The sequence below is a fragment of the Microcaecilia unicolor genome, chromosome 10 (genome assembly GCF_901765095.1).
Source record: "Microcaecilia unicolor chromosome 10, aMicUni1.1, whole genome shotgun sequence".
Classification (NCBI taxonomy): Eukaryota; Metazoa; Chordata; class Amphibia; order Gymnophiona; family Siphonopidae; genus Microcaecilia; species Microcaecilia unicolor.
Window position 1 is genome coordinate 7,624,239 of NC_044040.1, and position 12,753 is coordinate 7,636,991.

The 12,753-nt window shown below is 41.5% G+C and overlaps 1 protein-coding gene across 7 annotated transcripts in view; it reads right to left on the bottom strand.

Annotated features, from left to right (window-relative positions):
• CELF2 (CUGBP Elav-like family member 2) overlaps positions 1-12,753 on the bottom strand; it is a 485,873-nt gene that overhangs the window by 112,618 nt on the left and 360,502 nt on the right. For all 7 annotated transcript variants that reach the window (XM_030217226.1, XM_030217224.1, XM_030217223.1 and 4 more), the window contains exon 5: positions 5,079-5,213. In XM_030217226.1, coding sequence (XP_030073086.1) covers positions 5,079-5,213 — 135 coding nt within the window. The remainder of the gene's footprint in view (positions 1-5,078; positions 5,214-12,753) is intronic.

The window sequence follows — 12,753 nt, forward strand, 5'->3', positions numbered from 1 at the left end:
TCCCCCCCTCCCCAATACTAGAGAACAGCCAGGAAAGTAGGAATGGGTGAACAGGAGAATTCGGGGCGAGGACGGAGAGAGAACCCCCAAGGGAAAGACAGAAAAGCCATAGAAAGGGACACAGAGAGGAGATGCCTTGAACCCACCAGGTATTTACGCCCTCCTAAGCACAGCATTCCTTGGGAGCACCCTGACACCACCTGTCTCTCACACATGGGAGACTCTGTTGCACCTCCTTTCAGGTTGGCCCCTCTCCCTTACTCAAGGGAAGATCTTAGACTGACCCGAGAACTGCTAGCTGAGGCCAGCCGCATGTAGTGACTCAGGCTATAAACTGAACCTCTAAAGGGAGAAAAGCTCTTCTTCTTGCAGCTACACCAATCCAGACTGTGACCTCTGCTGGAGGTGGAGAACACTGACAAATAAGTGGAATACAGTATTTCTAGCAAAAGGACTGGTAACTAAAAGCCTGTGTTCTCTGCCTTCATCTGCTGATTGTGGAGTACAACCCCCCATTTGTCTCAAGAAAACCTAAAGTTTCCACCTTGTGGTCATTTAGGAAATGATTGCTCAGTGACCGGACAGGAAAGGTGCGAGGGGCTAATTAAAGGCCTGATGTGCCTACTGGAATAAAGCTTCGTAAAGCAAGACCAATGAGAGGTGATGCATTTAATTCCAACAAGGAACGAAAACTTTTAAATAGGAAGGAGTCACCAACTTGTAATTTACTCCTCTGCCGGCCATTCCCTGGTTATAAGAACTCATGAAATACACAAAATTGAAGATTTTTGTTTATTAAATTTTGTAAATAAGAGTCTATATTGTAAGCCATCCTATACTCAAATAACAATTTGTTTACGTGCCAGTAGAGTTAATATCATCAGAATATTCAAATTATGAAAGAGCTTAGTATGTGATTTTTTTTCCCCCCTACAGTGCATGAGCTGCATAGCCAGTGGGGTGCAAAGCAGATTTGATTCAGTCACTGCCATCTTGAATTCCCCTTGTCACTGAAGGCTTTGGGGACTCTTTTACTAAACTGCGGTAGCAATTCCCGCGTGGCAAATGCAAAGCAGCCCATTTGAATTGAATAGGCTGTGTTACATTTGCCGTGCCAGGAATCACTAGCAAGGTTTAGTAAAAGAGGGAAGATCCCAATACCTGGGATCTTGCCAGGTATTTGTGACCTGGATTGGCCACTGTTGGAAAGAGGATGCGGGGCTTCATGGACCTTTGGTCTGTTCTGGTGAGGCAACACTTATGTACTTGGGATTCTGAATGGAATCTTGCTACTCTTTGGGGTTCTACATGGAATGTTGCTACACTTTGAAATTCTGCATGGAATCTTGTTATTCTTTAGAATTCTAGAATCTTGCTGCTCTTTGGGGTTCTACATGGAATATTGCTACACTTTGAAATTCTGCATGGAATCTTGTTATTCTTTAGAATTCTAGAACCTTGCTGCTCTGCATGGAATTTATTTATTGCATTTGTATCCCACATTTTCCCACCTATTTGCAGGCTCAATGTGGCTTACATAGTTTTATTAACATTGTCATTCTAGGGTATCAGATACAGTTAGTATTGTGCCGAGATTAAGTAGGGAAGAGAGAAGAGGAAGGGAGTGATTAGGGTAGTAATAGAAGGTGGGTTTTCATAACTGAGTAGGTTGGTGAGGTGGATTAGTGAGGTTATCGGTTCTCGTTGTAGGCTTTGTTGAAGAAGTATGTCTAAAGGGCTTTGCGAAAGATGGTTATTTCGTCGATTGTTTTCAGGTCTGTACGTAGTGCAGTGCATTCCATAACTGCGTGCTCATGTAAGAGAAGGTAGTGGCATGCATCAGCTTGTATTTTAGTCCTTTACAGCTGGGGAAGTGCAGGTTGAGAAATTTGCGGGATGATCTTGTGGCATTTCTGGGAGGTAGGTCCACGAGGTTTAGCATGTATATTGGGGCATCTGCGTGAATGATTTTGTGTACAATCGTGCAGATCTTGAATGCAATTCATTCCTTAAGTGGGAGCCAGTGAAGTTTCTCTCTTAAGGGTTTTGCACTTTCATATTTGGTTTTTCCAAATATGAGTCTGGCGGCAGTATTCTGCTATTATTTGGGTTTCTGCCAGGTACTTGTGACCTGGATTGGTCACTGTTGGAAACAGGATGCTGGGCTTGATGGACCTTTCGTCTTTCCCAGTATGGCAATACTTATGTAGTTTGCCTTGGAGTAAAGGCGGTTGGGGAACAAGGAAAACTTGAGCTTTTGCAGTTCGTTGTGGTGGTGGGGGAGGGGGGGCGCAGGACTAAATATTGAAATTGTAGGAAGGCTTTTCACAGACAGGAGCAAAATAATTCAATCCCATTGTTTCTGAAGGGCTTTCCTATTTATGAAAATTAGAATCATCTTTTTATTATTTTCATTAAGCAAAGAAAACCCAGTTTAATTCTCCCTGAGCTTCTCCTTGCCCTGATTGTATAATGGGAAATCTCACAGTACAATGGAACCAAGTCAGCTATATTGGTCTCATGTGAAATATCTAGAAAATACTAATCTTTGTGGAATGATTCATCAGAGTAGGTGCATTACTAACGAAGCAGTTAATTCATATTTGCTACCCGGTGGCAACCTTAAAATAAACTGAATTTTAAATCCTTCCTGTAAATAATTTTTTTTTTTTAATGAACAGTATTTTTACTTTGAAAAATAAGCAGTTCTGAGGCAGAATAAGGAACGTTGCTTAAATCTGTGAATGACAAGCAAATTAAATTTTCTAGGATACTCCGCGTTAGCAGCATTGTAAGAGCAAGGCGCTTTAGGGTATACAATGTATGACTACATTCTGGCTACTGGTGCAGCTGCAGTTTTTAGGTTCACATAGGGGACCATGCTGAGGGGGGAGGGGGAGAGAGAGAGAGAATGAGGCAAGTTGAGGCAGCCAATCTCTGGTGTTATCCCATTGCATGCAGGGAGATGTAGTTCTGGTTTCTCTAGGAAGCAAAACAACTGGACCTCCCTGTCCCTAAGTGATCACCTCGGTTTTTCAACCTCACAGCACAAGAGCCCTAGAATTGAAGCACACCAGTTCATGTCTTCTCGTAAACTATTCGTGCATCATTTCTCCTGTGCAGTTACTATCACTGCAATGTTGTATTTTCTCAAAGAGAGTAACGACTGACTGTTCTGTTAATGCAGGAATTCATTTAATACGACCATATGAAGAGTTTCCAAATTCTGGGTGTATCATGATCAATCTATGCTTTCTTCTTTCCCTGTTGTGAGCAAATGATAACTAGGATTTATATCTGGAGTGGACAACCGAGGCCCAAGCCACTGAGAAGTGGAGGAGTAACCGAATAGTTAGTGCAGTGGCCTGAGAATCTGGGGAACCAGGTTCGATTTGCCGAAGGGTTACAAGGTAAAGTTTGCCTTTTTGCGGATGACACCAAGATTTGCAACAGAGTGGACACCCCGGAGGGAGTAGAAAACATGAAAAAAAGATCTGAAGAAGCTAGAAGAATGGTCTAACGTTTGGCAATTAAAATTCAATGCGAAGAAATGCAAAGTGATGCACTTAGGGAGTAGAAATCCAAGGGAGGCGTATGTGTTGGGTGGGGAGAGTCTGATAGGCACGGACGGGGAGAGGGATCTTGGGGTGATAGTATCTGAGGACCTGAAGGCGATGAAACAGTGCGACAAGGCGGTGGCCGTAGCGAGAAGGTTGCTAGGCTGTATAGAGAGAGGTGTGACCAGCAGAAGAAAGGAGGTTTTAATGCCCCTGTATAAGACGTTGGTGAGGCCCCACCTGGAGTATTGTGTTCAGTTTTGGAGGCCGCATCTTGCGAAGGATGTTAAAAAAATGGAAGCGGTACAAAGAAAAGCTACGAGGATGGTATGGGAGTTGCGTTCCAAGACGTATGAAGAGAGACTTGCTGACCTGAACATGTATACTCTGGAGGAAAGGAGGAACAGGGGTGATATGATACAGACGTTCAAATATTTGAAAGGTATTAATCCGCAAACGAATCTTTTCCGGAGATGGGAAGGCGGTAGAACGAGAGGACGTGAAATGAGATTGAAGGGGGGCAGACTCAGGAAAGATGTCAGGAAGTATTTCTTCACGGAGAGGGTGGTGAACGCTTGGAATACCCTCCTGCGGGAGGTGGTGGAGATGAAAACGGTAACGGAATTCAAGCATGCGTGGGACAGGCATAAAGGAATCCTGTGCAGAAGAAATGGATCCACAGAAGCTTAGCTGAAATTGGGTGGCGGGGGGAAGAGGGGTTGGTGGTTGAGAGGCTAGGATGGGGGAGGGCAGACTTATACGGGGTCTGTGCCGGAGCCGGTGATGGGAGGCGGGACTGGTGGTTGGGAGGCGGGAAATACTGCTGCACAGACTTATACGGTCTGTGCCCTGGAAAAGACAGGTACAAATCAAGGTAAGGTATACATATATGAGTTTATCGTGGGCAGACTAGATGGACCGTGCAGGTCTTTTTCTGCCGTCATCTACTATGTTACTATGATTCCCACTATGTCTCCTTGTGACTCTGAGCAAGCCACTTAATGGAGGGTTATTTCCCCAGATACAAGGTAAGTACCTGTACATAATATGTACACCACTTTGATTGTAACCATAGAAAGGCAGTATATCAAATCCCAGCCTCTTTCCTTTCCATTCTGTGTCAATGCCAAAGGTCTGGAAGTTTCAGGCTATTTACATACTCGCCAGAACCAGATTCATGCCTGGTTTCTCATTGCTATAGCAACGTATTCCCAATTCTGGGAAAAAAAAAAATATTTACCCCAGATTCCTACGTAGTTCCAAATGCCTTCATAGCATTTTATCATCTCTTTTGTGGTAAAAGCAGCATCAAGACAGAACCAGATTTCTGATGGAGACAGAACAGCAGTGACTGCTTTCCCTAATGAATGACCTTTCATCCCAGAAAAGTTCTAGCAGGACTTATTAATCTGACGATAATTTCTACAGCTATGGAAGACTCACACGGGCAAGCTGCATCTAACCTGACTGTACCTCCAATTTGCACTTAAGGAAAAAGACTTGGTAAGGCAGCACACTCACCTCTGCTTAGACCATCTGGTCCCCGAAGAATTCGACATTCTTCTATCTGGCCGAATGAAGAAAACATCACTCTGATATCATTCTCATTACACTTCTTCGAAACCATCCCTATGAACAATTTTCTGTCTTCCACAGCTAGAAAGACAAAAATAATGAATGAGCAAAGGGCATTTCATTTTTTTTTATTTCACCCTGGGATCAATGCTTTATTACCACATCAAACCACTCTCTGATTATGTGAGGAGGGCTCTGTGCTAGAAAACAGGTCCCAAAGGCAAAATGCTTTATGTTTATAACAAAGATATAGAAATTTACCTCCAACAGCTCTTCATCTCGTTCACGGCTGATTCGAAAATAGTTTAGTGCTCAGTAAATAGCTATGGTTTCAGGAATATGAGACTTTGTCTTCATAAACAGAGAACACGACTATTTACCCTTCAGGAAAATGTTGAAGACACACCTCTTCAAACAAGCTTACCATAATGACCCAACATAAGCTTACCAGCCCACCCCAGATAACTTTGCTCTGACACTGCTACTGACTGACACAGATCGACTCGCACGTCCCCGATTCCCTTCTCCTCGCACAGCTACAGAAGGTGAGCAGCGCCGGGGAGACAAAACTAAAAAAACAAAACAAAAAAAAAACCATGGCGAAAAGACAAATAAAAGACGTCCCTCACAAGCGCAGGCAGAGTACGTCCATAAAGGACGCCCCTCACGTGTGCTCGCTGCTTTTTTTTTTCTTTTTTACCTTTTTTTGGGGCCCTTTTTCTTTCCAATTCCCTCACAGGTGCAGACCTCCCGTTAGGGTTCCTACGGTAAGGGAATCGGAAAAACGGTAGTGCAGCTCATTATAATAGCCTTTGGATAATTTGCATTCCGTTTTCGTTGCCTACTACCGTGACAGGGAAAATGCATGCCCCCGGTAAACTACTTGCATTTTAAACTGGCTGGAACCAGTTTAAAACGCAAGTTCTGGGCTCGTTAGGTTTAGTGCATCTGACCCTAAGTATTAGCACCTGCACTATTTCTCCTTCATTAAAGAGTAAAAACGAGTTTGCTCAACGTGGTCCTTCCCCAAACATCAAGTTTTCATGATTGCTTTAACGCATGACTAGAGGAGTTCAAGTCTAGGATAAGAAGCATAAAATCTGTTTCATTCTTTTGGGATTTTGTCAAGTACTTGTGACCAGGACAGGATACTGGGCTTGATGGATCTTCGGTCTGTCCTTGTATGACAACACTTATGTTCTTATATTATGTTCTTATGTAAGTCTTAAGTTGGGTGGACTTGAGTACCAGAGGACGGGGCTAAATAAAAGAAAGCCATGTGAGGGGTCGGATTCAAGTCTGGCTCTATCTGCTTGTGATCACCTGAGGGTAGTACAGGGACATAGGGGATGAGAAAAATTTGGGATGAACTCTGGTGCTCATTCATGAATAGCTGAATGGATGAGAATCGGAACTTTAAAGACAATGTTGGAGGACCAGTAGCTAGAATTGCCCTGTAAGCAGAGAGGTGATATGGTCATATTTCTTAGAATTATATAGTAACGTTTATTGCAATGGAAGAAGACAGGACTACGAATACCACAGTGCACTGGGGAATAAGCCCACGACTGGCTAGTAAATAGGTCACATCAACATCCATGCTTTAACAATAAGGACCCATTTACAACTGCAGGTAGGGTTCTCAAATGGTTCCAGATATCGATGGCTGGAAGAAATCAATGTTCCACACACAGAGAGACAAAGCGGGGTTCACACTCTCCACAGCAATCGAACACAACAGAAATGGGGTGGAGAGGGCCCAATGTCAAGAGATCAGTCACCACACACAAGGGTAAGATGCTTTTCTATTTTTTTTCAGCTTTTTCAGTGTGCGTTATATGGAGTTCTTGTCAAGGTTTTTTTGATCATTATTAATTGACTATTAAATGCTCCTTCAGTCAATGTATCGCTGAATCCAAAGTTTTTTGGAGCATCTTACCCTTGTGTGTGGTGACTGATCTCTTGACATTGGGCCCTCTCCACCCCATTTCTGTTGTGGAAGAAATCAATCACAGCAAACCCCCCCCCCCCCCCCAGAAGATCAATAAATGTAGAAACCAGTATCAAGCCCTGATTGTAGACACCAATGTCACCATAAGAAATGACAAGTTCTGATGTTTCGCTGTTGCCTCAGTGAACCTTCTAGGGTTTTGTTTTGGGTTTTTTTTTTTTTTTAAAGAGTAATTTGAACTACACAACTGCATAGATCCAGTAGGTTAGAACTGGGATTGATTTCTTCTAGGAACGCAAGAGAGGCAGAAGATCTGCCATGCGAACACAGCAGAACAAACAGCAGACCAACAAATCTAGAAACCAGTATCGAGGACTTTAATTCAAACAAATAAATATTTATGCCTGATGTGGCTACGTGTTGCCAAGAGGCTGCGCGTCAGAGGCAAAACTGTAGGGCCAGACAAAAAGAAATTAAAATCACACTGTAATAGTCATTTACATACAAATAAACAAATAAAATATAATGATGAATAATAAAGGTATAAATAAAACTACCACACAAAAAAAATCATATCATAACCATGCAAAAAAGTTAAGCACATTCCAAAGATATCAGAAAGAAAACATTAAAATTAGCAGAATCCAAATTCAAGAAAGTTTTGTACAGTGACCAGGATGGGACAAGTGGGCAGAATTATTAATCATTGTGCATAAGAATGGAACAACCTTGTGTGACTAGTCAATTTTATCAGTGAGTGTACAGCTTTAACAGTACATACCTAGAAAGGTAGAATCATAAAAGCCCTCTATAACAGTCAGGCTCGTGCTAAAACAATTATCATATCAAGTCACAGAGTATAGCAGCAAGGTTTCAAAAGCAATATGAGCTAAAAACCCCCAAAAGTAATTAAAAAAAAAAAAAAGCTACTCACAGCCCTTTAGCAAGTTCTTCAGAGTTTCTCCAGCAACTTAACCTAAGTCTGTTTCTCAAGGTTTATATGACAAGTGGGCAGATCAAAGGCCACTTCACTTAAAAATATTAAATAATGACAAGAAGTAACATCTAAGAGTGAAAAAGCATACTCTGAAAACCAATTAAACACTTAAAAAGTCCAGATTAAATTCCCCAGGGATCATTTTATAAAATGTTTAAAAAAAAAAAAAAAAATCAAAATTAAGAGTCAAACTTGAAAGAGGACTGTATGCCTACCTAAAATCACTAAGAATCACAGGAAAACGCTAAGAAACCACTTCAAAAACACTAAAAACAAGTTAAAAGTTTAAGCATTCCAGCAGCCATTTTGTGCATTCCAATTACCTGCCAATGACATCATCAGAATGGGGGTCAGCTGGAAAACAATGAAATGCATATCAAATTTAAAATCTGAATCCTGTTTAGAAGGACTGGATCTATGGAATATTAGCGGACATTGGGTGGCGACACCGGTATTTGGAGAATAAAACCGGTGCAGGGCGGACTTCTACCGTCTGTGCCCTGAGAAAGGCAGGGACAAATCAAACTCGGATATACATATAAAGTATCACCTACCATGTAAAATGAGTTTATCTTGTTAGGCAGACTGGATGGACCGTACAGGTCTTTATCTGCTGTCTTTTACTATGTTACCATGTTACTCTTTGGGGTTCTACATGGAATGTTGCTACTCATTGGGATTCCAGAATCTTCAGAACTTCTAGTAGAGGAACAGTGCTGGGCAGACTTCTACAGTCTACGCCCTGACCGTGACTGAATAGATAGGGATGGGCTGGAGTGTAAATTTTAAGGGGCTTCGAGGATAGCTTCAGAACTTTCAGAACAAGAAGAGTGCTGGGCAGACTTCTTTGGTCTGTGCCCTGAGAATGGCAAGGACAAATCAAACTCGGATATACATATAAAGTATCACCTACCATGTAAAATGAGTTTTTCTTGTTGGGCAGACTGGATGGACCGTTCAGGTCTTTATCTGCCGTCATTTACTGTATGTTACTTGCTATGCCCACCTCAAAACACTACTAATCAATTAAAAACTGCTGCACCCCTCCAAAGGGACATCACCTTGTAGCGGTGGAGGGCTTGTGTGTTTCAATGACTCAGAGGTCTATGCTGTAGGGCCACCCATATCAGACAGGCCTCTGAGGACAAACCAGATGAAAATGCCCCAAACTTGCAGGAGTCAAGATGGTGTTTGACGTAGAAGTGCTGTGAATCAGTTCCTGTGTTGGTGTCTGTTTTAAGCCATTTTCTCCCCCATTTGTATTGGTTACAATGGAGAGGAAGAGAGGTCAGAGTCATCATACCTACTCATAGGTGAAAAGTTCTGTACCTGAGCTGATTCAGACCTTCTTTGAGGTTGATGGCATCATGACCCATGGATTCACTACAGTGCCTTTGGAGGGTCTGGCATTCAATGAATCCAGGCCTTAGTGCAGGGTTAGTGACTTTGAGCCCAGAAGATAGACTGATTCCACCTAGATTGGGTAGCAGTTTTTGTTTTGCACTGTCTGTGAAGCCTCATCGAGCGGACAGCCAGTGTGCTGAATGCCCCATTCCCCCTGTCCCCTTTTGATGTGGCTGGGAGAAAGGTTATCGAGGCTCAAGGCCTGACACTGCAAGAACTTTTAATGCTGCTGGGTTGGTTCGGCACAGGATAGCGCAGTCCTCTGTGGATTACAGAAACCATCAGTCGTCGATGGTGACGTCTTATAGGAGTCTTATAGGACGCCATAAAGATGCTGAATCTGTACCTATAGCAAACAGTGAAGATATCTTCGTAGAAGTCTGGGGTCATCCAGGCTAAGGTGGAAATACAGAGTGTTTAGATCTCTTGCCCTGGAAATGGACAGCAGAAATTTGGTGCTACATAATTACTATATATATGAACAATTTCTGGATTCTAATGTTTGTATATTTTCCTGATTTTTCTTTGGTGACCCCAAGGTGCCGTAAGGACTTTAGGGGGATTTTGCCCAAGGGTCTTAATTTAATGGTGGTGAATTATTTCTTGAACTTGGGTGGCAGAGCTGGTGGGGGGAGGCGGGGCTGGTGGTTGGGAGGTGGGCCTTGTTCTGGGCAGACTTCTACGGTCTGTGCCCTGAAAATGGCAGAAACAAATCAAGGTCAGGTATACACATAAAGTAGCACATATGAGTTTAAATTGTTGGGCAGACTAGATGGACTGTGCAGGTCTTTTTCTGCTGTCATCTACTATGTTACTATGTTAAGCAATTGTTGGGAATTTTTGGTGACTTGCGAGGGTAGTCCGACTGTGATGGTAGTTCTCTTTAGTTGGCATGTAATCTGGCTGTCATGGTATTAGGATTCCTCTGCCTTGTTGTTAGGGTTTTATTTCCTTTTCTATATTTATATTTCCTGCTCGACTCCAGCAGTACTGTGGACTAATCAATGTTCATTTCCTCTATTAAGTGGGTTTTCTGTAACTCTGTCTTTTTCTGATTTCTTTTTCAAGTATATGCTTGAAATTCTAAAATAAAAATTAAAAACCAAAAACAAGAAAGCTGCTGCAATCAATAAATATTAAACCACTCAATGTTATATACCATTAAATATTAATAGTTGAAATGAATGTAAAAACATGTTCAAAACTGAATGAATCAAATATTCAGTAGATACAAGTGAATAAAAAATGATGAATCAATTGTATAAAAACTAAAAAAAAAATATATATAATCACGACCATAGCCCAGTGAAACAAACAATAAAAGCATCTAGATGAGCCGAAAGGCATGTGTTTTACGTAATTTGAACATTATAAAAATACAGATAAATCTGATTTTTTTTTTTATATAAATCATGTTTATTAAAGATCAATAACCTGTACAAGTATCAACATAAAAATTGTAACAAATCATCACATCAAATTGCCATGCTCTTCTTGTACAGAGGTCCTCAACGCAAGTCAACAAGTTTTAACATAATTCTCCCTTACTAACACCCCTTCCCTACCCTCCCTCCCTCCCCTATAACTCCCCCCTCCCCACCCCCCACCCTTTGTCATCAGGTATAAACAAGACACCTCTAAAAATTTAACAGTTTGCTCCTGGCAGCTGGGGTCAGTGTATTTAAAAGTGGGCTCCAGGTATTTTGGAAGCCCGTCCAGTTTTGGATTTAAAGTCTCTCACTCCCATTCTTTCAGTTCGCATGAGCGTTATCATACGAATCCGCCACTGAGCGTAAGATGGATAGTGATGTGATATCCACTCCGATAAAATCACTTGCTTTGTCACTATGATTGTTTTTTGTACAAATGCTGTAAATCCAGATGGTATGGGGTGGACAAATATTGGATGGCCTAACAACAATCCGGAATTATATTTCCACCTGGTCTGCCAAATGTCAGAGACGTATTGTATTATCTGTTACCAGTATCGTACTATTCCTCTACATTTCCAAAGCATGTGTCCCAGGGTGGCCCCAGGTTCTCTACACTTGGGGCATTCTCCCCATGATGAAAGTACAGATAAATCTGATTTATGATTAAGTCCATATGGTGTCACTGTATTAAATCTAAATATGAATTTCTGTTCTTCTTGTAATAATTTGCTCAGATTCCCACCTCTCCAAGAAACAGACAACCAGAAATTTCAACTGATCAAAGACAAGATTATGGTCTATATAGTGATCCACCATACAGAAATCCTGCGAGTCACTGTACTTCTGGTGCTCAATAATCCTGGATTCAAGCTGTCTTTTTGTTTTTCCAACATATAGCCATCCACAAAGGTAAATCACTAGATAAACAACTCCTTTAGATTTACAGTTGGTGAAACGTGCCAGTTCATACCTTGACCCCAGTTTTGGGATGTATGAACACCTTAATCTTCTGAGTTACTCTACAGGTAGAGCAAGATACCGCCAAGGGTAATGTCCAGTAATTTTCTTACTTTCAGTGTGGCGAGCAACAGGAACAGCAAAGTGTGCAAGCATATCTTTCAAATTCTTTGCCTCTTGTATGCAACCCATCAGTTCTTTCTCTGAAAAGTCGATGATACCTTGGATCACATACCAATGTCCTGCAAAGAATCTACACAACATGACCTGGTCATAGTACAAGGTGCATACCAGTTTCTTATCATTGTTTTTCTCACATACATTATTAGATGACAATAAAGATTTTCATCTCAATTGTTCAATTCTGTTCATTCTTTCCTGGACTCCCTTTCCATAAACCTATGCCTCATAACACATGAATATACGTTATATACTTCCTTCCTAGAACAAATACATTTCACTCTGAGAAACTGGTGCAGTGTTTCCCAAACCTGGCCCTGGAGGCACCCCAGCCAGTCAGGCTTTCAGTATATCCACAATGAATATTCATGAGATTGAGCTGCATGCAGTACAGGCAGTGCATGCAAATCTCACTCACGAATATTCATTGTGGGTGTTTGGGAACCACTGCGCTAAAGGGTAAGTTCTTTTTTAGTGACTGACTGTGATAACTTGCATAACGTGACATCTTATTCACGTCGGTCTCTTTTCTATAAAGAGTTGTATCAAATTTACCATTCTCACACAATATCATAATAAGGGTACTTTTGATTTATCATAGTTAATCTGCAACTTGAGATTATAGTTTCTTCCATTTAACCATTCAAGAAAAAGAGATGAACTGACTCGTTACCTTAAAAAAAAAAAAAAATTCTAAAA